At 40.8% G+C, this 24,411-nt stretch overlaps 2 protein-coding genes across 3 annotated transcripts; one reads left to right on the forward strand and one right to left on the reverse strand.

The window, feature by feature from the left end:
* Positions 1–502: 502 nt before the first annotated feature.
* On the reverse strand, positions 503–4,433 carry pym1 (PYM homolog 1, exon junction complex associated factor). Its single transcript, XM_088992058.1, has 3 exons — positions 3,908–4,433; positions 2,888–2,981; positions 503–2,804 (listed from the first exon to the last, which is right to left on the reverse strand). The coding sequence occupies exons 1-3, from the start codon at positions 3,936–3,938 to the stop codon at positions 2,318–2,320; spliced, it is 612 nt and encodes a 203-aa protein (XP_088848184.1). The 5' UTR covers positions 3,939–4,433; the 3' UTR covers positions 503–2,317.
* Positions 4,434–5,462: 1,029 nt separating this feature from the next.
* Positions 5,463–24,074, forward strand: spats2 (spermatogenesis associated serine rich 2). 2 transcript variants are annotated; one of them, XM_088992073.1, is made up of 13 exons: positions 5,463–5,622; positions 7,529–7,807; positions 8,966–9,045; positions 11,946–12,054; positions 13,232–13,281; positions 13,453–13,669; positions 14,794–14,949; positions 15,216–15,351; positions 16,375–16,433; positions 18,449–18,558; positions 18,640–18,742; positions 19,563–19,708; positions 21,112–24,074. In XM_088992073.1, the coding sequence occupies exons 2-13, from the start codon at positions 7,786–7,788 to the stop codon at positions 21,373–21,375; spliced, it is 1,452 nt and encodes a 483-aa protein (XP_088848199.1). In that variant the 5' UTR covers positions 5,463–5,622; positions 7,529–7,785; the 3' UTR covers positions 21,376–24,074. The 2 variants fall into 2 exon arrangements, with proteins under 2 accessions (XP_088848199.1, XP_088848207.1); XM_088992081.1 differs by lacking the exon at positions 5,463–5,622 and adding an exon at positions 5,895–6,005.
* The last annotated feature ends 337 nt before the right edge of the window (positions 24,075–24,411 follow it).

Raw genomic sequence — 24,411 nt, forward strand, 5'->3', positions numbered from 1 at the left:
TTGTTCGGTCTGAAAACGTTATGTTGCACCAAAAAGAGTCAGAAGAGGGCGACCAAGCTCCATGAAAGGAATTTATCAGCCTGTGGAAACGAGCTGATTAATTATCATACTGCATGTTTTGGGTATTTTAGATGCTATAAAACGTTTTTCTGGTGTCAGTTAAAAAACAAAAAAGTGACGTTGGTTGTCCTTTAAAAATGTACTGGGTGAGGCTTATAATCAGGTGCGCTTTTTAGTCCAGAAATTACGATATTTATAATTAATGTGGCAAAAAACTATATTAATGCATTTGAAAATGAACTTATCTGTGTACATATGAACACGCTCGGTGTAAATGGGTAAATGAAAAAGGGCATCTCTCCCCCAACAGCATCCGGAAAATGTCATCAGATACGTATTAGCGATTGTGGTGCCTCTGAAATTGTATCTGCTAGTTAACACCCCCCCCCAAAAAATAACAATCTGAAGATCATATTTGCTGTAGTGTGTGGTTTTAATTTAAGATGATGTCAAATGATTATTACATCAATCATTTTTAACACACACACACAACAACAAGCCACATTTCCATGTTTTTTTAATACAAAATGGATAAGGAACAAAAGTTGGGTTTGTTTTTTGTTTAAAATATGTGGACAAACAAACAAACAGCAGTATGAAATGTCAATAAAAGGGTAGACTTGGTGTGAGCAGCTCGAGTCGACTTTACATGGAGACGTTTTGGTCATTCTGATGGGAATCATTCCGAGTGAAGATATTTCATCAGCTGTTTATGTGACGTGGCCTCAACTATTAGTATCCTTATTTACTAAATGTGTATTGAATGTTGCTAAAAGAAAAGGTGATGTAGCATAGCGGTAAACATGACTGTCATGATTATTCGGTACAATAAAGTTTCAGTTTGAACAGCAAATATCTTGTCTTTGTAGTGTATTCAATTACTGTAACTTCCGGACGATAAACCGTGACTTCTGTCACAAGCAATGATGCAATGATGAGGCCGATTTATGCATTTTTTTAAGGGTTGCCAGTGGCGCTCGAGCACTAAATATATCTGCAGAGGAAGAGGCTAGTACAGTATAATGTAACGTTGCGTGTGAATCGTGCATTTAAAGTGGCCCTCTGAGTTGAATGGGAAATTTCGATGACCAGCGGCAAGAAATTGTTGACCAAAGCAGGCCGTATGCAAAGAACAACTTTTGCACAAGTCTGCTAACGTATGTCTTCCGTGTCTAATTGACTTGGTATGTTTTTGTGCCCAGACCTGTTAGCGAGTGCTAACGTGTCTCACCTATTTTACAAAGATTCCACCGCATATAGATATATTTTATGTTTTAAGACTCGCGCTGAATATTCCGGAAGTCTTGTTTTTGAGTTGGTAACGTGACGTCACTGAAGGAGCGCCCTGACCGAAAAAAAGGACACATTGTAGCAGTCTTTCCATCACGTCAATGTATTTTGCTGTACTTGTTTGGTCTGAAAACCTCGTGTTGCACCAAAAAGCCGTCAGAAGAGGGCGTCCAAGCTCCATGGAAGGAATTTATCAGCCTGTGGAAACGGGCTGATTAATTACTAATTACAATAATTATTGCACTGGATGTGTAACAAGATGTTTACGTTTAACACAAACATAGTTCAGTGGAATTAAGGTTGTATTCCTATTTAACAAAACGGATAAAATGTAATTTGGACTTGGGCCATTTTTTTCCGATCGAGGCGTTTGTGTGGAGCATTTTTTTTGGGGGGCGGGGGGGCTTGGAATTGAAGCGGATTTACATCGAACAGGAAATGTGAGACAATCTCTTTTTGTCAATGGATGCTTGGTGTTTGCTTTCAACATTTAGCTTGTAGTAGACGTGCACATTCCACCATGGTGTCCCTGATCCACTGTTGAGAAAAGCACGCTTTGATCCTTTCATCTAGAACGGCTTCATGTAACAAAGAGGGTGCAGAAAGGGCTTAAGAATGAATGACTGTGTCTTTGTGTTGTCATATTATTTGTTATTTAGGCTTTTTTGTTTGTTTGTTTGACTTCAAGATGGCGCCGCGAGAGTGGCTACCTTTCCAGCAGATCCTGTATTTTGTGTTTCTACTTCTTTCTTTCCTTTTCCTTTCTTACCTTTGCTGCTATAAAATGTCAATTTCTCCACCGCGAGACTAATAAAGGTAAATCCAATCCAAATCCAATTTTCATTCCATTTGCTCATTTGGATTCATTCTAATTGCGTGTGGCTCCATGTCTCAGGCTGCCCATGTTAAATAATATGAGATGGAGGCTGGAATCACACAGGAAGTACTTGACCACATTTGTCCGTTCTCACGAGTGACCCTCCAGCTGCTCTAAATCGGCTCGTAGAGTCTTGGCCCGGGCCAACTTTTCCAACTGATCATGCGTTGGCTGCTTGATTTCCCCTGAGTCTACCTTGTGTTGCAGTTCCTCCACCTGACGTAACTTCTTTCTGATATTCTTAATCTTCTTAGCTTTTTCCGCTTCGGAGGAATCATCTGCCGCAGCAATTTTGTGCGAGTGCTCACCGCCCGCCGAGATGTTCACATTCTCAACGGCATCGGAGAGAGACGCCAATTCAGCCGCATTCTCCTCTGGGTCATGCTGTTGCTGCTGTTTTCGCTTCTCTTTCCGTTTCAGGTTGCGTTTGGCCGACTTAGAGAGGCCGGCGGCGGTGCCGTCTGCACATCCCGGGATCTTGTGCTGCTGTTGCTTCGGGGGCTCGGTGTCCGATGCACTCAAGCCTGGAGGAAGACCTGGTTTGGTTTTGAAGAACTTCACATATTTGTTTTCATATCTGAAATGCAAAAAAAGGGGGGTTCAAACATTTCCAAGAAAAACGTGGGGTCCTATGAAGAGGTTGGGAAAGAGCGGACTTACACCGGGACTTCTTCTTGGGGGACGTAGCCTTCCCTCACCCGCCGCGGTTTCCTCCATGTGCCATCCGGCCTCTGCGTGGCGGCAATGTATTTTCCTGAACAACAGAAGGTAAAAGCATTGAGGTAAACCTTCAAAGACACATATAAGACTATAAAGTTTACTTTTGTGCTGCCAATACATTGGACTGGTCATTTCCACATTAAGTCATTTCTGCTTTGTAATTTTTTTTCCACTCACCCACTTGGGCATATAGCAATCAAATATTTGAGTGTGATTGTGTCACATGCAAACAATTGCTTTTAAAATGGTCCACTGTTGCTATGTCATTGTGTGTTATCATAATGTCAGGAAATCAAAAGATACGCATTTCTTTTGGGTTCCAAAGATAGTTATACAACATGGTCCGGAGAGAATAGATGTCTGAAACAATGGTTTTGAAATTGGTTTGACTGCTATTTCCTGGAAATGATAGCTGTCCATGTAAAGCCCTTTGTTACAGCTACAGCTGTTGTTAAAGCGCTATATATTAATTAATATGTATTTTATTGTATGTCGTGACTACAGTTGTGAATAGTCTTTCAATGGATAGCAGTCAATACATTACCAGATACATACATAATCGCGACGCTATTGCGATTTTCTCCTAACGTACAATAGACGACACTGTGTTATATATATATACGTATATGCTATGGCTCAGTAAAGCTTGAGGAACACAGCTTGTCTCCATACCACTGTAACATGACGTTCGAGTACTCTTCTCCACATCACTTATAATTACCGTTTCTCTTCGTGCATCAACTATATACAAGGGATGAATATTACAGTAAATTAGCCACGCGATAGCAGTTTGCTAACTAGCAGCTAGCCTCCGAGTAGCAACGGTGAACCATTTGCATGGAAATTAAACATCGTTGCGAACGTTGCAATAGCCAAACACGCAGTAACGGAAGCCGCTTCCAAACGGACATTTGTTCGTTGTGTTTGGATTCTGGAGAGTGACACGTGCTTTGGTCTTACCAGACTCATCCGTAACATAGGGGGTTGCCATTTTGAAGAGCTCCGTTTTCTCTCCGTGGCTCAATCCAAGCAATCCCCCACACCGACCTGGGGTTCCAGGGCCGTCGTCCCAAAACAGGCAACCACTACAAGATCGCTGGTATAGTCAGCTCATTACGTTGTCCTCGACGCGGGGCTTCACATAGTCCATAACGACAAAATCAGTGGCAGCGGCGGCTGTTCCTTCTTCTTTCAATTTTCTGGAGGATAACGTATTTTTGGTGTATACTACCACCTACAGTGCAGGAAATGTAAATGAACTTTTAGAAAAAATCCTGAGATGAAATACGTACGGCCATATTTATTTGTGTACTCCATTTCACCCTTCCTTGCGACTCCAAGGTTGTCTGTATTTTGTGTATTTCGATCACTTAAATCAAATCTGTCCTCCTTTCCTTTCGGGTTTTCCCTTCTAGTGTCGCCACAGCAACTCGGTGTCCTTCATCTAACCCTGTTTTGTGCATTCTCTTCTCGCACACGACATCCATAAACCTCCTCTTTGGTCTTTCTCTCTGTCTCCTGCTTGGCAGTTTTAGACTCAGCATCCGTCTCCCAATATATCCACTCTCTCCAACCCATCTCAATCTGGTCTTTCTGACTTTCTATCCAAAATTTCTAGTATAAATATGAATTAATCTACTCATTCCCGATCCTATCCAACATGGTCACGCCCAAAGAAAACCCCAGCATCTTCATCTGTATCCTCAAAATATTGGCAAACACTACAGAACCCTTTGCTTATTAAGACGCGTATGATAAAACTTTCGACTACCTCTTCCATTTTAATGTAACTCTACAGACGTATGTTCTCCCTCGGCCTTCGTGGATTTATTTTTTAATGTTGTTTTTTTCCACAATGATTTGCACATTTTTGTCGGGTAGGTTGGACTGCAGTTTGTTTTTACAATTCTAAATCAAGATTTGGAATAGCCAGTTTATATCCACAGTGAACGTTCTTCAACAAGTGAGATCATAACTCAATTAAAATAACTTGAGAATTAACAGTTGGATTGATGTCAATTAATCGATTAATCTGGAGGTGCAAGTTACCAAAACAGGTCAACGATTTTTCCCTAACAACGGAAGTGACGATTCGGTTTCTGGGTTGCCATGTATGAATAGAAGAGGATCATCCTGCACACGTCGTGGAATCAGAATCAGAATCATCTTTATTGCCAACTATGTAGAACACACAAGGAATTTGTTTCCGGTAGAACACGCTGCACTAGTATCGTCGTCAAAAAAACTGCTAAGTGGCACTATACAGTTCCATTTTGGCTACTGTTGAATGAAACAAAAACCTCAAGCGTTCATCCCATCATCACATAACATTTTCACTGATAAAACATAATTATTTTTAATTTCACAGACAGATACATAGACAGACAAAAGACAGGCAGATATACAGATAAACAACATGTTCCAACTATTGGCATTCACTATTATAATTCACTATTCACTATTATTATTCGAGTGAAATAACAGAACACTCCGATAAATGCATTTAAAATGGGTTATGTCAACAATGCCTGCGTGCAGTGAATGGTTAATAAATGCGTGTTATTGTGGTCCCAACCTGGCAACCCTGGAGAAGCCTGAAGCAAACGACAGCAGAGCAGCAGTCGAACGGCGGAAGAGCCCAACAGCCTCTTGTCTTGACGCTTCTCTTCCTATAGGTAGGTTAGTTTTGAGATCTGCGTTATCACCGTGCCTGATTTATTCCTTCCATTTGCATCAACTAGTCGTAACTATTATTTGCTTCGCATATTGTGTCATATCATGCTAGCCTAGCATGTGCACGCCAAATAAAAAAGATCACCTTCCATCGAGCTGCATTCACCGGTGTCCAATGAATACACGGGCAGCCTGTTTTCTTTTTCTTTCACAACAAAGTCAAGCTAGCCGGCAGCTGCCTATTGTAGCAATCCTACGTTCATATTTGACGGACAAGATAAAAACGTGGTGATTATTACCGTGCTTGTATTGCTGGAAATGTAATACCAGAGGCTTGAATAATTCTGATCGTGGCCGTCGGAGTGCAAAGCTAACATGGCGTTGGGTAAGGCTAGTAATCTTGGCAAATCTGAGTTCTTAATTTCGCTGCTTATTCCGAAATTGGGCTGCGAATGTGAAACGAGCGAGAATAAAGCAAATCATTGTGTCGTATACACGGTAGTAACCTTCCGGCTACTACAACCTCTATTTGTCCCGCAAGACGTAGAATTCCGACTTCGCTTTAGTTGGCGTCGGTTGCTACTTCAGTTTTTGATAATGGAATTGGACAATGTTCTTTGAAATATTTTTTTTTTTTACAAACCGTGCCTGATTAACACGAATTCACAATTTGCAGTCATTGAATCTCGAGACGCGGTCGACGAAGCCCATCGACCTGCTTACGTCACTGCGTGGTTCAATACTGTATAAAACATTCACTTTTAAATCACTTAATCAACATAAAAGGACGCATCATAAGTTGCCCATCATCGCTTTGATTAGAAATTGACAGATGAAACTAAAACGCAATTTGCCGTTTTCAGGTGAATATAGAACCAACTTTCACAATAATCATCACGAATTGAAAAATTAAGTCCCTTTCTTAATTAACAAATCGTGTCCCTTCTCCGAAGTGAATATAGAACCAACTTTCACAATAATCATCACGAATTGAAAAATTAAGTCCCTTTCTTAATTAACAAATCGTGTCCCTTCTCCGTTCCCTGTGGTAACTTGTGCCAAAAAGGGTGTCTGAACTAGCAAACATGTCTGCTGCAGTACTGTAGTTGTTACAGCGCAATAATGGGGGAAAAATTGTATCCTGTTTAATGATTTGTCTTTGCACCGATCTGTGACACGTCAAAGTATTTGTATTTCAGGACTTCCTGCCACTGCTTACTTGGTCAGACAGAAAAGTGCCGTTTCTCTTTTGAGCTGCTTAAAAATGAATCTCTGAAACAACGTTGAACTTGTTATAAAACAAACTGTCCATTCCTATATTGACTCGACAGTCCGATTCTTACACGACAAACACGTGACACGATTAGGACAATCTGAAAAGATAGATTTTGGATTCCAAAACATGAAGCAACAATTGAATAAAGTCTGGCATTGCCTTTTTCAACTGAAGCTCTTTAATAGCAATTAATGTGTGTCTGTGTGTCTTAAATTGGTGGAAAAGATTAAGTCCCGCCCAGAAAACAAATAGAAAGAGATTTGGCAAATTTTCTTTTTGGAATAACGGTGTCATTTCAGATTCAAAAAATACATCAGAATAAATTGTGTAAAATTTGAAGGATTTTGTTTGCTTTGAAGCAACTACATTGGAATACGATGACGGAGCGTTTTACCAGTTCCAGAGTGCCTAAAAGTCTCAAAATTGGCAACACTGTGACTGTTCGTTGCAGACATTGTGTGTGTCTATGTGTGCGTGAGAGAGTGATGTTCCATCAGTGTTGGGGAAAAAATTCTCCCTCGTAAAGTGGCCCTGAACATAAAACAGCACTATCGAACTCCCACCATTACAATCCCTGTTTTTGACTAGACAAAGAACTAACCCCACCCCTACCCTCTTATTCTCTTTCCCAGATTAGCGTTGAGCACCAGCAAGAGAAATTTTATCCTTGGCTGAGCTGGTGACGGTTCACATTGGTTCTCCTCTTGTCAAGGATCTGACCAGTTTGTGAGCCTCTCCATCACAGAACAAGTTTTGAGAAGAAAAAAATCCCCATCTGGCCAACACCCACTTGAATAATCCAAGGAGCACTTTGAACTCATTGTTTTAAGCACGTTCACAACTCATCGTTGAGCGGCTGAAGCCCCTTGACCCACTTACGGCTGTCAACATGGCCAAGAAGAACCAAAAAGGTAAAGTGTGTGCTGGAATGAAAACACGCTCACGGCTGACATGCATGTGGAGGTGTGGTGGCCTAAAAAGTAGCAGAGTGACCTGACCGCTGGTCTTTCTTGTTTACTGTCATTCCAACCTCTTTTCCTATCACGGAATCATGTGGTAAACTTTGGACTTTCCTCTCACTGTTTGTACAATTAAGGGCAAATTATATCCTTGAAGACTCCCTTTTGTTTGACACAAACAAGGCAGTGTGGGAATTGAGCGGAAATATTTTGAAATAATTTGAAATGTACTACAGTGATACCTCATTTTACGAACTTTTCGCCTTACGAACATGAAATTCGCGAGAATATAATCTTGGCTGACCAACTTGTTTTCGGCGGACGAACCAAAGCACACAGCATAAAAGAGGTTGAAAACGTTCTGTTGATTTGGATTAACAAAAAGCAGCTAGCAGGGGACAGTGTGAGTGAGGGTATTATCGCGGAGAAAGCCTGGCAACTTCACTCGGATATCATCAAGAGGCAACTACATCAACAACCATCATAAAGGTAAATCAAACGACTTTATCATACAATACAGTTGATTTCTTTAATTACAACACAACAGCACATTTATTACACATAAAATAAGCTATATTTTGTGTAGTGACGTCCCTGATCCACTGCTGAAAAGGATGCTTTGATCCTCACCTCTTTCATCTAGATCTGCTTCATGTCACAAAGAGGGTACAGCAAGTGAAGAATGAATGACTTTCTGTGTCTCTGTGTTGTCATTATTTGTTATTTTGTTTGTTGTTTTTTCTTCCGGGTAGAGTGAATGATGGCGCGAATGGCTGCCGCTGCTCACCCGCACAAAACAAAAAAAGTTCTTATCCCCTGACTGTAAAGTGTCCTTGAGAGTTTTGATAGGCGCTTAGAAATATTATTATTATTATTTTGTAGAAAATTATGTTATATGGGGACCTGGAAACAGATTATTTTCATTTTTAATTGTTTCTTATGGAAAATACATGTTCGGCAGACGAACTTTTCGCCTTACACACACTTTCTGGGAACCAATTAAGTTCGTGAGCGGAGGTATCACTGTATTCAGAAGTGACGTGAAATAACTATTAGACACTGATTTTCCGCATTGTTCATTTATTTTGTTTGGTTTCCTGTTCATTTCAGACACTTCGGGAGTGGTGTTTGACACACGTTCCAAGATGGTCATGTCCCAGGGAGGACCACCGGAGAGGATGAAAGAAAAGGTGTGTTGGTTTGAGCACGCCCAGCAGTTCACTCTCACCGTGCACACAAATGCTTCAGTGTTATTTGTTTAAAGTTTGACACCTCACTTAACCCGAAAGCCTGTGAGGAGAGTCTGCTTTGGTTAGCAATTTTATGCAAATGCATCTCAAATGTTTGTATTGTGCCATAAGCCTGTGGGCAAAAAAAAAAAAATAAAGGCAACAAACACACATACACGCAAGATGTAATAATGAAGATGCATAGATTGGCTGCCTTGCTCGCGCATGCGTTTTAGGTTAGCTCATATATCTTCAAGAGGGTTAAAATCATGATTTTTGTAGCGGCCACTCCAAAACATTGACGTTACCAATAAGCCACTTGGGTACGTAACGTCTGTAATCAGTTTGTCAGTCTTCTTCTGTTCACAGTGCAGTTGAAAGCCCAGTTTGTGCCCAAGCTTTGACCAACACAAGGCCATCTAATGACGCTTCTTCCACATGCTTCCCAGTTGGGATTAGACTTTATTAGTCTAGCAGTGGTGAAATTTACATTTCACAGCAGGAAAAGTAATGAAAAGAAAGGAAAGGAGGAAATAGACAAACAAAATACAGGACCTGCTGTAAAGGCAGCTACTCTCGCAAAAACAAACTAAATAAAAACTGTAACACAAGACACAGACAGTCATTAAGTCTTAAGCACTTTCTGAACCCTCTTTGTTATATGAAGCAGTTCTAGATGAAAGAGGAGACGATCAAAGCATTCTTTTCACTCGTGGATCAGGGACGTCATGGTGAAATATGCACGTCTGCTACAAGCTAAATGTTGAAAGCAAACACGAAGCAGTAGCATCTACTGATATGTATTATTATTGTTGTTATTATTATTATTATTATTATTATTATTATTATTACTGACAAAAAGAAATTGTCTCATTTCCTGTCCCACATAAATCCACTTCAATTCCAAGCCGCGACAGTTCCACATGCACATTAGCGCTCTGTGCTGTACTTGTATATCATTATCACAGTGCAGTAGTGGACATTCTTTTCAATTCAAGTTAAAAAACGGTGCTGATTTCCATTACCTATGATTAAAATCATTCCAGATTTTTAAAACATTATTTTTTTTGGGGGGGTAAGCTTCATTCGATTACTTAACTTTGCTTTTATATATTGTACTTTGAATGTATCTGAAGCATACTTAGTTATTAAGCTTGTGTATGAAATTCCCCATATAAATGAAGCCCCTGCCTACAGATATGCTGCACTGCTGGCATTCAGTATAAAGACACCGTCACAGATGGAATATCTTGCAGTACTTGGCCTAAGTGATGTTATGAGATGTTGACGTCTATATTTAAACGAAAAATTTCACACACAGTCGTCCAGGAAGTTTCATTTCAACGTTAGATGACTCTACAGTATGCAAATAACCAATGATATTTCCTGATGTGCTCATGAGTGATTTGAACCCCTTGTGGCCAAAGCTGGCCGACTAATGTGTCTGACACATGACCATACAGACTAAGTGCGAGGTATGAGCGTAGAAAATGTAGATATTGTACTTTCCATCCTAAAATCATTGAGAAGAGCAACATCACTAGCAAGATGTTGTGAGGCAAATAACGCTCTTGTTTAGCTGTACTGTTGGGATCGCACCGGAAACGGCAAACAAAATGTCTGCACATCTTAAATTGCATAGGTTTTATGTTACATGAATATGCAACATTAGGTGCTCAATAGCACTTTGGAATGACTGTAAAGTGACCTTGAGAGTTTTGAAAGGCGAAAAGAAATGTATTACTATTTATTATTAAATGCAAACTATGGGTACTTGTAAATATCTAATTAATATTTCTAGAAAAATTGTCCTTTTTTTCTTTCGGGGTGGGGGCACATTACCACATTGCAAAACCTTCCACAAATATAATAATAATAATAATACATTTCATTTATAAGCGCCTTTCAAAACTCTCAAGGTCACTTTATAGTCACAGGATAAGTTTTTCTGTGGGTGAGCAGCGGCAGCCATACGCGCTACCGTTCACTCAACCCGGAAGTAACTCAAATGGATAGAAAGTTAGCTAGCTAGCTAATAGAAGGCTAATAGATACTGTAGCTAGCAAGCTGGATATCAATCTCTTTTGCTCTCAGTATTAATTGATCCCCAAAAAATAAATGTCTGAGATTTTTTTTCTTTAATTGATTATGTGATGAACTCATTCACTGCCATTCACAAATGTATATCAAAATATGACAGAGTGCCGCCATTCCCAAATTTGTTCGGTTTTGTTTTTTTGTTTTGTTTGGGTGCTGCTAACGTGCTGGCCATGGCCTCTGGCAATGTTTTTTCCCTTCCACAAGAGAGCATAATTTCCCTTTTTTCCATGTTAACGCTTAGTTCCAGCTTCAGCTGTTGTTAAAGCGCTATATAAACCAATATGTATGTATTGCATTGTATTCAGATCAGCCGCCCTCATTTCAATCTCAGATAACCCCAGACCCATATCATTTAGGAATTAACACTTTTTTTGATGAAAAAAGGGAGTCTAAGGCTTCTAAGGCTGTATTGAATGTTTATGTAGTGCTAAAAACGCAATATTATGTGGGTCCTGGAATTCAAGTGACAATGACAAAAACCCTGGCACTGGTGTGGACACATTTTTGCACTTATCTGGCAGTGAATGAGTTAATATGAAAAATGTATTTTTTTTTTTATTGACCTTGCAACTACACGGAGTAGGGTGTCGGCAAGCTTTTAACTTTAATTTTCCAAAAACATGAATCACAGGAAATTACCATAAGCCGATTTGGACTGCGTCGCCACCTGCCTTAACAAGTCGCTTCATTGTATTTTCTTTTTCAACCTGCTCCACGTGATATGCGACCCACGTATGATATCTTTTTTTCTTGTGTTGCAGATCAGCGCCGTCAGGGCAGTTGTGCCCAACAAAAGCAACAATGAGATTGTTCTGGTGTTGCAGCATTTTGAGAACTGCGTTGACAATGCTGTTCAAGCATTCTTAGAAGGTATGAGGACGTCATCCATTGTTGACGAAGAAGGTGTTTCCAATTAATCTTTGACTGGCTCATGTTTCCCATAAAAGCTACAGTTGACAAATGCCTTATGGGCAGCGGTCACACGTAGAATGACAACAACCCCATAGAGTGGGGGTGGCAATGTCTGTTTGATGCGATTCCACCTGTCTAGATCTCTGTTTTGAGTGTCTGGCATCATAGTGCCACTGGCAAGGGGACTTTACGCACATGTGCTCTATATCAAGCACAAGAAACACCTACTTTTAAATCCGAGTACAATGATACCTCAGCTTACAAACGCTTTAGCTCACGAACTTTTCGCCTTCCGAACATTAAATTCGCAAGAATATAATCTTGACTAACGAACTAGTTTTCGGCGGACGAACCAAACCACTCTGTTCTTTGAGTGCAGACGTGGTTTGTTGTGGAGTACTTTTGCTATTATGGGACTGAAAAAGACCCCACCACAGGCTCGTGTTAAGCCGAAGAAGACACAAAAGACAATTACGGCCGAGCAGGAGAAGGAGATCATCGAAAAACACGAACAAGGTGTGTGTTTGTGTGACTTAGCTTTCCAGTACCGGGATGCTAAGTTGACCATTGCTACGTGTGGCTAAGGGTGTTTCTGTGTTGTCTAAGCAACGTTCTCAGCCAATAAAAGAGGTTGAAAAGCTTCTGTTGATTTGGATTAACGAAAAGCAGCTAGCAGGGGACAGTGGGAGTGAGGGCATTATCGCCGAGAAAGTACGGCAACTTCACTCGGATATCAAGAGGCAACTACATCAACGATTATCACAAAGGTAAATAAAACGACTTTATTATACAATACAGTTTCTTTCTTTAATAACAATCCAATAGCGCATTTATTATACATAAAATAAGGTACATTTTGTGTATTTTGAAGGATTATTTAGTGGAAAATTATTTTTCATGGGCACCTAGGAACGGCTGATTGTCATTTTTAATGTTATGGGAAATAAATGTTTGGCAGACGAACATTTCGCCTTACACACACTTTCTGGGAACCAATTAAGTTCGTAAGCTGAGGTATGACTGTATTTAATTTATTTATTTTTGATCACACCTTGACATCTCCAAATTGTCATTCAAACAGTCTGAGATGTATTTTACTCTTCACGTTCATTATTTCCGTCACACCTTTTTGTAGGTAGTGCGACGGAGATCTTAAAGGAGTGGAGTGTCACTGGCAAAAAGAAGGTAGGTCTGCCATCAAGCACACAACAAACACATGTACACGATTTTTATCTTCAACCGTGATGTGTTAATAGTATGAGGTCATCACAGAGTTGATCCCTCATGTCCTGTTGGTACTGGACAAAAGAACAAACACTACCACCACCTTGATAGTGACATTTGGCTATTCTGCAGCCCAACAAGAAAAAGAAGCCCAAGCCCCAGGCCGAAGCCAAACCAGGCCCGTCTGAAGCTGCGCCAACCGGGGAAGGCAAGGACAAGACCAACGGCTTCCACCCCAACGGATCCGTGGTCGAGGGGGAGTCACTTGACTCCCTGAGCGAACATTTGGACTCGGCTTCCCTGGATGCGTCAGAGCTGGACTCTGAGCTCCCCACATCTGAAATCACTGGTAAACCGAATTTACTGGTTAGCTACAGTGTACGTAGCTAACTTTGTACTGTAAAAATAGAGGGTGCTAACAGACTGTGATCATTGAGACCCTCGCTTGCTTTGTCTCCAATGCCAATATTTCATCAACAAACCATAAAATGTTGTTTAATGTTTATTTAACCATTTCATTACTGATGTAGTTTGTTTTATTTTACTGTTTGTTCAACTCCAGTCACTTAATACAAATTATTTGGTGTCTAAAACAGATTCATTGAATTGTCATGATTTGCTTTGTGGAATATTGCTTTGACGTTCGTCCACTTTGGATTTGGTTCCAATTTGTGGATCAGATTAAGAACGAAAACCAATGGGTCACTTTAATTTTGTCATTTCTTTGTTGATAAAAAAATAAAATAAAAATAATACAAATAATAAAAGGACTTGATTAGCCTTTGTTAGTCTTGCAGTGGAGTGATTTACATTTCACAGCAGCAACGTGATGAAAGGAAAGGAAGAAGTTGGAAAAAAAAAACAGGACATGCTGTAAAGGCAGCCACTCTCGCTGCACCATCTTGGAGTCAAAACAACAGCAACAAAACTAAATAACAAATAATGTGACCCAACACAAAAGACACAATCATTCAATCTGAAGCACTTTCTGCACCCTCTAAATTCTAGATGAAATGTGAGAGGATTAAAGCATCCTTTTCACCAGTGGATTAGGGACGCCATGGTGAAATGTGCATGTCTGCTACAAGCTAAATGTTGAAAGCAAACATAAGCATTCTAAGCATAGTAAAATAAAAATGTCAACTGTATACTGTAAATGTGCAAAACCAATCTCTTGTCCCACGTAAATCCGCTTCAATTCCAAGCCGCAGACTGTCTAATAGCAACGACTATTCCGCTGAACAAAGCAGGGCTGTGAAAATGCTCCCCATTCCAGGTGCACAAACGCCCCAGAGCTGTCCAGCGATGACAATCACATGGCACTGACATTCCTCCCAAAATATTGCGGTCATATTGGTTGTTATGATGCTGTGTATCTTTGAAATTATTTTTTTAGCAATCAACCAAACACAGTAGATGGTCGATTAGGCATCTAGGGGGATTGAACAGCTCTGATTTGTGGCCCTTCTACAGGTGCAGAAGTGGAAAATGCGCCGTCCTCTCTGCCAGTCCACAGTTCTTCCCGGGGGCCCAAAGGCATCAAAACACAAGATTCACAGCATCACAACTCTAACTCGGTACTCTCCGATGGACAAAGTCAGCAACGGTCATCTGCGGGGAAAAAGATCGGTAAGATCTGACTCACTCCTCAAATCTGCCTCCACTGTTAAAATGACAAAGTATAAGATACCTAATCTTGTGGTGTGAAGTAATGGCTAAAAATATCGGTTTCGGTAATTCTCAAGCAGTTCTTAATTCATTCGCAGTGAGGTGACATGTTGTGTTAGAATGAATAGTCACTTTCGTCACAATCATTTGTAGATTCATTGATAGGCCAAATGACAATTTGACTTTTTTTTGGTCCCTCTATTGATAACGCCAATTTGTGTCCTCAGCTCCCAACATTGACCGCTCTGTGAAGGACTTACAACGATGCACCGCTTCGCTGACTCGCTACAGGATGCTTGTAAAGGAGGAGATGGAGTCATCCCTCAAGAAGATAAAGAAGAGTTTTGCTGAGCTCCAGTCCACGTATGTAATTTTTTGTTTTGTTTTGCGTAAGAGAAGGGCAGTCACGCAGCTTGCCTAGCCTCTTCTGCGTATAGGAAGCAAATCATTTGGAGTAATGTCAAGAATGTTTTCCGGACCAAGTCCTTGTCATCTTCATGTCAGAGACATGTAACAAACTCAACTGCAGTGGCGGGCTGTGGATTTCATCGCTAGGCCTTCAGTAGTGCTAGGTCTCAATCAATCCAAACTGAAAAAAATGTGGTATGATTTACTACAAGTCCACAAGAGGGTACCATTAGCCAGGAAATAACTGACTGACCTTTCTTAATGATGTCCATTTTTTCTTGAAAAGTCTGTCTTGAACAATAAATCTCTAACCAAATCCATTTCTTCTCCTCCTTCAGCCGTTGTGGGTTGACGAAACTGCTATTAAATTAACACAATATATTTTCTTATGCATCTCGCTATCGATACAGTGTGCTAGCTCTGGCCAGTATGCACTTATTACTCTCGGCTCGTGATATTATGATTGGCTAGTGACTCGCCAATCATAATTTGCAAAAAAATGACATTGCCAGTCCCTTCGAGCAGGCCTTGGGTTGCCAACTCAAACTCTGATTGGTTAAAGCAACAGCATTGATTTTCATTCTCCAGAGCCTGCAGAACTGATTGTGAAGGCGCTCAAGGAGATTTCTGACCCTGGTAACAAATGATGGCTGAAATGTGATTGGTTAAATTCTTACATACGAAAACATACATATGGAAGCACCGCAACAGGGAAAAGATAATACAAGGAAGCTAATCGACAATTTGGAATAATTTAAAAATAATTTATGGACAAAATATAATTAATTAGTCTGTGATTCAGATACTTTAAATCCAGCTGAGAAAGCCTTGCAGACCCTCACGGCTTGCCATTGCTTAACTGTAGCCATATAACGCATAACTGCTCATCGCATGCTCCCAATGGCGTACAGCTGCTTCTTGATTCACATTTCTGCAATTCTTTTCTGATGGAAGACATTATCCCGTCTTCTTTTACAGCTTAATGGACAGAGAAGTGACGCTGCTGACTGAAATGGACAAAGTCAAAGCAGAGGCCAGTAAGTACTCGTACTTTGACAAATTTCAGGGAGGTGGCAGCCCCTCCACAACTATGCTCCATAGGAATTAAACATCTGGCCTGGCATGTCTCCAGAAAGCAAATCCTATTTGTTACATATTTTTATTTGGGACAGAGAAGTGGGATGGGGCAGTCTCCAGGGTCCAACTACTGTATGTCCAGTATGCGTTCCAGTATGTGTATACACGAAAAATAGGCAAATAAAGAAGCCAAGTGGATAAACAAGATGTGTTGTTCACTCTGGTCCTTAAGCGCAGAGTGTTCCTGGAAAAATTGAACGGTGTCGGGTGTCAGGGGAAACTGGGCGCAGTCTTTCTCCAGGGAAGCGTGAGAAAATGTACAGACATGAAACTAGAAACTTGCTCCTTTTAGCTTATCCTGTCCCTTTTTCTGTTTCGTGCCAACTGAAGTTGAAAGAAAAATTCAGATGGGGTCACATGGATTTTTCATTTTCTTCATTGAAAATTGGCATTGTGTCACTGAGTTGAGGTTGCGGTGTTCCATTTTGCCAGGAGGCTTGTTTTAAGTGCTAAGTAAATGCCTGTTTGTTAGCTGGGCCGGCTTTAAATGTACACGAGTAATCACAGTTTCACTGCAGAAACTTTGTTTTTGAGTTGGTGTCGAGTCCGTACGTGACGTCACTAAAGGACCGCCCTTTACTGTAAAAAAGACGCATTGTAGCGGTCCTTCCATCACGTCAATGTATTTTGCTGTACTTGTTTGGTCTGGGGACCTCGTGTTGCACCCAAAAGCCACCAGAAGGCCAGAAGAGGGCGTCCAAGCGCCATATAAAGAATTTATCAGCCTGTGGAAACGGAAGTGGCCACAGGAGGTCGCCAGTTTGTGCCTCTTTTTCGTTGAGAGATCTCCCCCCAATGTTGCCTCAAAATGGCAAAAATAAATTTCTTAATCGATTGCAAACATGTATGCTTTCCTCTTCAGAACTATTTGAATCATATTCATAACTGGATGTGGAACAAGAAAGCATATTCTCCGAATCTGAAGCCATTGTTTTGATTCACAAGCAATGCAAGAGGTCTGGGCGTGACGTCACGATCTGGGGGCGGGACTTTTTGAAAATGCCCAATTCGCAGCTTAATTTTTTTGCAGATTTTGGGCACTTTAGGTCATCTTTATTGGTGTTTTGCATTTGACTAAAAATATCATACTGCGTTTTGGGTATTTTAGATGCAATAAAATGTTTTTCTGATGTCAGTTAAAAAACAAAAAAGTGACGTCGGTTGTCCTTTAACTCATTCACTGCCATTCACAAATTTATTCGGGAATTGAAAATATTTTTTCATGCTTGGGTGCCAATAAAGCACCGGCCAGACCTCTGGCTATGTTTTTCCTTTCCACTAGCCGGCAGCATTTCCCTTCTTTCCACATTAGCGTTTTGTTCTAGCTTCAGCTATTGTTAAAGCGCTATATAACCCGATATGTATATTTTGTTCTAGCTTCAGCTATTGTTAAAGCGCTATATAACCCGATATGTATGTATTGCATTGTATTTTGGACAGCTGCCCTCATTTCAAGCTCATATAACTCCAGACCCACGTAATTTAGGAATTCACTCTTTTTTTTCTGATTAAAGAAGAACATCTAAGGTTTCTTACCCTGCATTGAATTTTTATGTGGTCCTAAAACTCAATATTCAGTGGGTCCTGGAATTTGAGTGATAACGACAAAAACCCTGGCACTGGAGTGGACACATTTTTGCACGTCTGGCAGTGAATGAGTAAATTTGTCAGAATTTGCGGTGACTTGTGCGAGTTCTTAATGTGTTGCTTATGTTGTACCTGTAACTGGAATGCAAAATTAGTTTAGATTTGTCAAAATGTTTTTATTTTTTTGAGCCCAGATGCAATCCTACTTCTGAAAGACTGATTGTGCAGTAATCCTAGGCAACACAAAAGCACATCACTACAAGTACAATCAAACATTGTTTTAACATGTCCGTCTTGTCTCTTCAAATCTTGCTTTTGTTTGTTCCAGTTGGCATTTTGAACGCCCGACAGAAGAAAGCCGAGGAGCTCCGCAGGCTGGCGGACCAATCGGCGTCCATGTCTGAAGAGCAACTGACTGAACTGCGGGCCGACATCAAGGTGCTTCAACCGCTCTGTGACGTCTCGTCGTTTCAGTCGCAGTGCTCTTTATTCTGGTCTGTCGCTCTTTCTTCTTTGCAGTACTTTGTGAGCGAGCGCAAATATGACGAGGACCTCGGCAAAGCTGTCAGATTTACATTTGATCTGGAACCGCTGATGACGAGCATCACTCAATTTGGATCTGGTAAAAATTGTCATTGGCGCCGCCTCCGTATAGTCAACTTTTAACCCCCCCCCCATTTTTTGCCTTCAACATGATATTGGCCACCTCTACTAAAATTGGCTAAACGCTTAATTAAACGAACTGTTTAATTCTACCCCTGCCATTATTTTAAGTCATTCACTGCCAGACATATCAAAAAATGTGTCCACTCCAGTGCCAGGGTTTTTGTCATTGTCACTCAAATTCCAGGACCCGAAGAATATTGAGTTTTAGAACTACATAATCATTCAATACTGCGTAAGAAACCTTAAGACCCTTTTTTTTTTCACCAGGAAAAAAGTTAATTCCTAAATTATATGGGTCTGGAGTTATATGAGCTTGAAATGAGAGCGGCTGTCCAAAATACAACGCAATACATACATAATGGTTTATATAGCGCTTTAACAACAGCTGAAGCTGGAACAAAGCGCTAATGTAGAAAAAAGGGAAATGCTGCCCCCTTGTGGAAGGGAAAAAAATCATGGCCAGAAGTCTGGCCAGCGCTTTATCGGCACCCAAACTAGAAAAAAAAAATTAGAGAATGGGGCTCTACGTCATATTTTCAATTCTCGAATAAATTCGTGAATGGCAGTGAATGAGTGAAAAACAATAACATGCTCAATGAAACACTCTCAAAATTTCAAATCAAGGGAAGGATGCATGCAGCATGAAACCAAACAGCCAATGTGAAACACAAACCAACACGTGTTGGAGTTGAAAATGGTTGGTTGGCACTGGCACCAGCTCAGTGTGAAAGGCTTTTTCTGAACCCGCCATGTCTTCTTCTGGTTTTCTTCACAAGTTTACCAGCCTCGGACGGCTTATTCGGATCGATCCCGTTGCAGCTCGACATCGTCATCAGTGGCCAGTCCGAATATTGTGGAAACTCCTCCACCGACGCAAATCCAAAGCCCCCCAAGCCAGTTCCGACCCCCGCCGGCCAAACAGGTGCCAGATGGTTTTATGAAAAATATCGGATTTTCCGGTGTATAAGGCGCACCCAAAAGTTTTTTTTTTAAAGATGCCCATTATCAAGGGCAGGTCATCCGTGGCCATTTTGTTGTACCCTGTATGACAATTACAGGTAACATCCGACTTACGACCGAGTTCCGTTCCGACCAAATGGTCGTAAGTCAAAATGGTCGTAAATCGAAATCCATTAAAATGTTGAATAGAGACTCGGAGGCTAAATGACACGCAAGTCCCCCCCCCCCCCCCCCACTGGTGCCATCACACAGTCGATTGCTGTGCGAGAGTGAGATGCTGGCTGCGTGGCCAAAATTGTCCTGCTAGCACGTTGATGACCAGATGACCTCCGACACCATTTTTTTGTTTCCTAACTGACATCAGAAAAACGTTTTATAGCATCTAAAATACCCAAAACACACAGGCTGATATTTTTAGTCAAATGCAAAGCACCAATAAAAATGACTTGAAGTGTCCCAAAACTGCTTCAAAATGACCTCGGAAATGGCGAGTTTCAGAAGGTCCCGCCCCCTTGTTCGTGACGTCACGCCAGGATACTCCAGACACAAAACAATGGCTTCCGAGAGTTCAGATTCGGAGAATATGCTTTCTTGTTACTCATCCAATTATGAATATGAGTCAAGTAGTTCTGAAGAGGAAAGCATTAATGTTTGCAATCGATTAAAAAAGTCCTTCCGTATCAATTCGAGCAGTCTGGACTCCAATGTAGCTCCCAGAACATGCACAAGGTGGCGCACAAGCTCCGTTGGAAAAGGGCTGATTGGTCTGCTGAGAATTTGTGGCCACTTTTATGGTGTTAACGCAATTGGTAGTGTTGGTGCGACACACAACGATTCACCATCGCGTTATTTATGTGTTTTTCCTTCTAATTTTGCTTGCCATCAACACAGATCAACACGATGTTTTCAGACCAAACAAAGTACCCAAAATGCATTGTGTGTTGCTTTCTCGGTCAGGCGCGTTCCTGACGTGACGTCACTTCTGGCATCGTCATCAACTCGAAAACAAGACTTCCTTGAATATTCAGCGCTAGTCTTAAAACGTAAAATATAGCTACATGTGGTGGAATCTTTGTAAAATGCGCTCAGTCAAAGTCATTTGAAGTGATTTTACAAATTATGGACACAACTTGTCCGCAGGTGTCGGTTGTCCTTTGAGTGGCTAACTAATAGTGAATTTACTAGTCCGTTTCAACCTATCCATAGCCTTCCGATTTGCTGTTCAGACAAGTTGAGGTTGCCAGGCCTAGAAATATTATTATTATTTTTTTATGTAGGGTCTGGTGTTCATGTCGTAAGTACGGGTGGTCGTAAGTCGGATGTTACCTGTAATTACAATGAAGCAATTCTGATTCTGGAACTCAGATCTTCCAAGGCAAGCGCCGCACGTTCCAGGGACCAGGCTATCAATCCGGTGGCCAGCGTTACAACAGCGGCTCCAACCACGATCGAAAACCCGGACGCCCAGATCACCGATATCGCGACGGCGGCTGTCCACCGTACAGCTCTCGAGGTGCATCTCATGCTGGCCCACCCGCCGCCGCCTCCTTTTCCTCTACGGCGCCCAACCAAATGCCAGCCTCTCACAACGGCCTCCCTCAAAGGCCCCCACGGATGGCCTGCCCTTGACATTGGAATCCTAATGCTCATTCAAAAGCTCCCTTTACTTCTCAATCTTGCACTCCCCTGAATCTTCAGCCGCTATCGCTGGAAGGAGTTCACATATTCACAGCGACCCATTGCCACACTTCCTGCAATGCTATGATACTCTACCTACATTTTCCCATCACTTAACCCTTTTGTCTGGTCAGAATCTGAATCGGAAAGCCTTTCATAGTCCCACAATGGGGGAATTTGTCCCTCTTTCAATTCATGACGCAAAATCAACATTTTAAGGAAACATTAATACTGAGTTGCTACAAACTACGGAGAACTTGTGCTTTAGATTTAGCTCTCTAGCGTTAGTTGCTGAGCCAGGCTAATTGGCTAAACTGTTCTTTCCTAACCTGTAATGAGCCATCGGGCTCATTTTATCCGGAAAATTGTCACCCAAGAAAACGTCTTTTGGATTTTTTAGGGAGGGCGGGGGGCAGTTATTCTGTGATATGAATGGAAACAGGTGGGTACGCTGGTGATTTGTACCTTCTACCCATTTATGGAAATGCAGGTAATTATATTTCCAGTCACTGATGGCAACTGGTTTAGATTATGGTTGATGATATATGATACATGATATTGGCATGGTTTGCATTCATTTTTCACTCTTTTGACCCTATTACAGTTTTTGTGCCCAGGTAAAGCAGTACTTTTATTGCTTGGTTCATTTTTTTGTTCGCTGTTAAGCTAAAATAAAGCAATAAAAGTATTGCTGTGTATCTTGGTACCAAGTAATTATGTTGAAGTGAGTTGAGGAGCATTACAGGCGACAAAGGTTGTGCTTTTCTGTCATCCTGTGCTGGTTGATGTTATAAACTTCAATGATAAGGAGGGCGGGCTGGGGATTTTTGATGTTTGTGGGTGAGAGGTTAGAGGGTTTAACTGCTTTTTTGTAATAAGGATATCACTTCAGATCAATGAGGTGAAATTAGAGAATTTGATGATGATCTGTGTTCGGGAATCAGAGCTACAAATTGCGAGATGAAAGATAATGACATCATCGGTTTTTGTCAAGTGGGGCTCTTCTTTTTTTAATATCACCCCTTCTGCCCTGCCCAGAATATGTGAAATACTATAATTTCTGTGTAGTATGAAAATATGCCCCCCTCCTGTTTTTTGTTTGTTTAAAAATCTTGCTTTCCGATAATGAAAGCATCTTACTTTGCTTTGTCAGTAAAACGTGAAGAAAAACAAGTCATACCTCATTGTTGAAGCTTCCCCGAGGCCTCGATCAAACTGTCCGAACTGTGGGAAAATACACAGTAAAAAAAATATAAAAACTGTTTAACTTCCTATTGATTATCCTTAAGATTTTTTTGTTCTTTCAACTCTTAAAAATGTAGTAATATTTGTTCAATATAGCTTGCTGTACAGTGGTTCCGTAATCTTTTTTTGACTGAAAAATACATTGGGGAATCAAGCTTTGGCAAGCGTCTGGTTAGCTTCATATAAAAAACAAAAACAGAAAAATAACAGGATAGCCCAGCTAGCATACTCAAAGTTCACAGCTGAGATGACTTCCTGCAGTCTTTTTTTTTTCGTACAGTGAGACCTCAACTTACGAACTTAATTGGTTCCCAGACAAAGTGTGTAAGGGGAAAAGTGTGTATCTAAAAAAAAAAATCCCATAGGAAACCATTAAAATGGGAATAATCCGTTCCCGGGTTTCCATAAAATATACTTTTCAACTAAATAAGCCTTAAAACTACACACAACATACCTTATTCTATGTATAATAAATGTGCTATAGTATTGTAATGAAAGAAATACACTGCATTGTATCATAAAGTCACTTTATTTACATTTGTGATGGTCATTTATGGCTTGATGGAATGGCGTTGGAGGTCGAAGGTCAAAGAGATTTGGAAAGAGAGGCGCATTACACGAGGACTGTAATTAAAGAAATAAGCTGTGCCGTAAAATAAAGTTTTATTTACCTTTTTGATGGTCGTTGATGGCTTATGGAAGCTATTCGGTCGTGTGCTTCCGCCGAAGATCACTCCGCCAGCCGTGGTGGGTGTGTATTATGAAAATAGTGCTTATTACAAGGTTTAATTTTCATAAATTTGACGTTTGTAAGATGAAAAGTTTGTAAGATAAGGTGTTTGTAAGTTGAGGTCTCACTGTATATGCATGAAAGCGGAATATAACGTAGTTTTATCACGTGAGCTTTGAAGATGCAAGCAGCTAAAATAGCCTCATTTAGCAGGCGTTCGTGTATCTGACTGTTATCATTTCTGCTGTTGGGTTAAGCATAACTTGAAAACCATGTTTTTTTTTGGGGGGGGGGGGGTGCATAGTGTTAGAAAAGTTAAATTATCACCAAAGACTTAATAGCCCAATGAAACATTTTCTTTCCAAAACACAAATACCCCACGGAGATTATTCATCTAAATGTTAATGTTTCAATTTACTGCACAGTCACTTGGCTTTTTTCCCCTGTATAGTACGTGTATGCATTTTGTATGTGAATATTTACTTTCGGAATCATGGACATCTTATTGCCTGAGACAGCCGCAAACCCAAGTGCCTTTTTTTCTTCTGGTCTCCCACCGATTGATCCCACCCACACAATAAATGGACCAAAGATCTCAGCCTCCCCAACACACTCTCTCCATCCCGTTCACTCATTGGCACATTTCATTTATTTCCAATAAACTATTTGCAAAATGCGCCGTGTTGGCTTTCAATTATTTACGATGAATGTTGGATATTTTCAGTTAAGAGTGTTTGATTTGGTATGGCCTGCAGAATAGCTGGACGTGGAAAAAGCGGGATTCTTTTGGTCATTGCAGAATTGGAGGACATATTGGCTATGTTTGTTTGATTTTGCTCTGTAATTCACAGCCATTCACGGATTTATTCGAGAATTTAAAATATGACGTAGAGCGCCATTCCCAAATTTGTTTGGGTTTTGTTTTTTTATGCTTGGGTGCCGACAAAGCGCTGGCAATATTTGTTTTCTTTTCCCTTTTTTCCATGTTAGCACTTTGTTCCGGCTTCAGCTGT

This window comes from Hippocampus bargibanti, linkage group LG01 (assembly GCF_051943395.1).
Source record: "Hippocampus bargibanti isolate YZ-2025 linkage group LG01, ASM5194339v1, whole genome shotgun sequence".
Lineage (NCBI taxonomy): Eukaryota > Metazoa > Chordata > Actinopteri > Syngnathiformes > Syngnathidae > Hippocampus > Hippocampus bargibanti.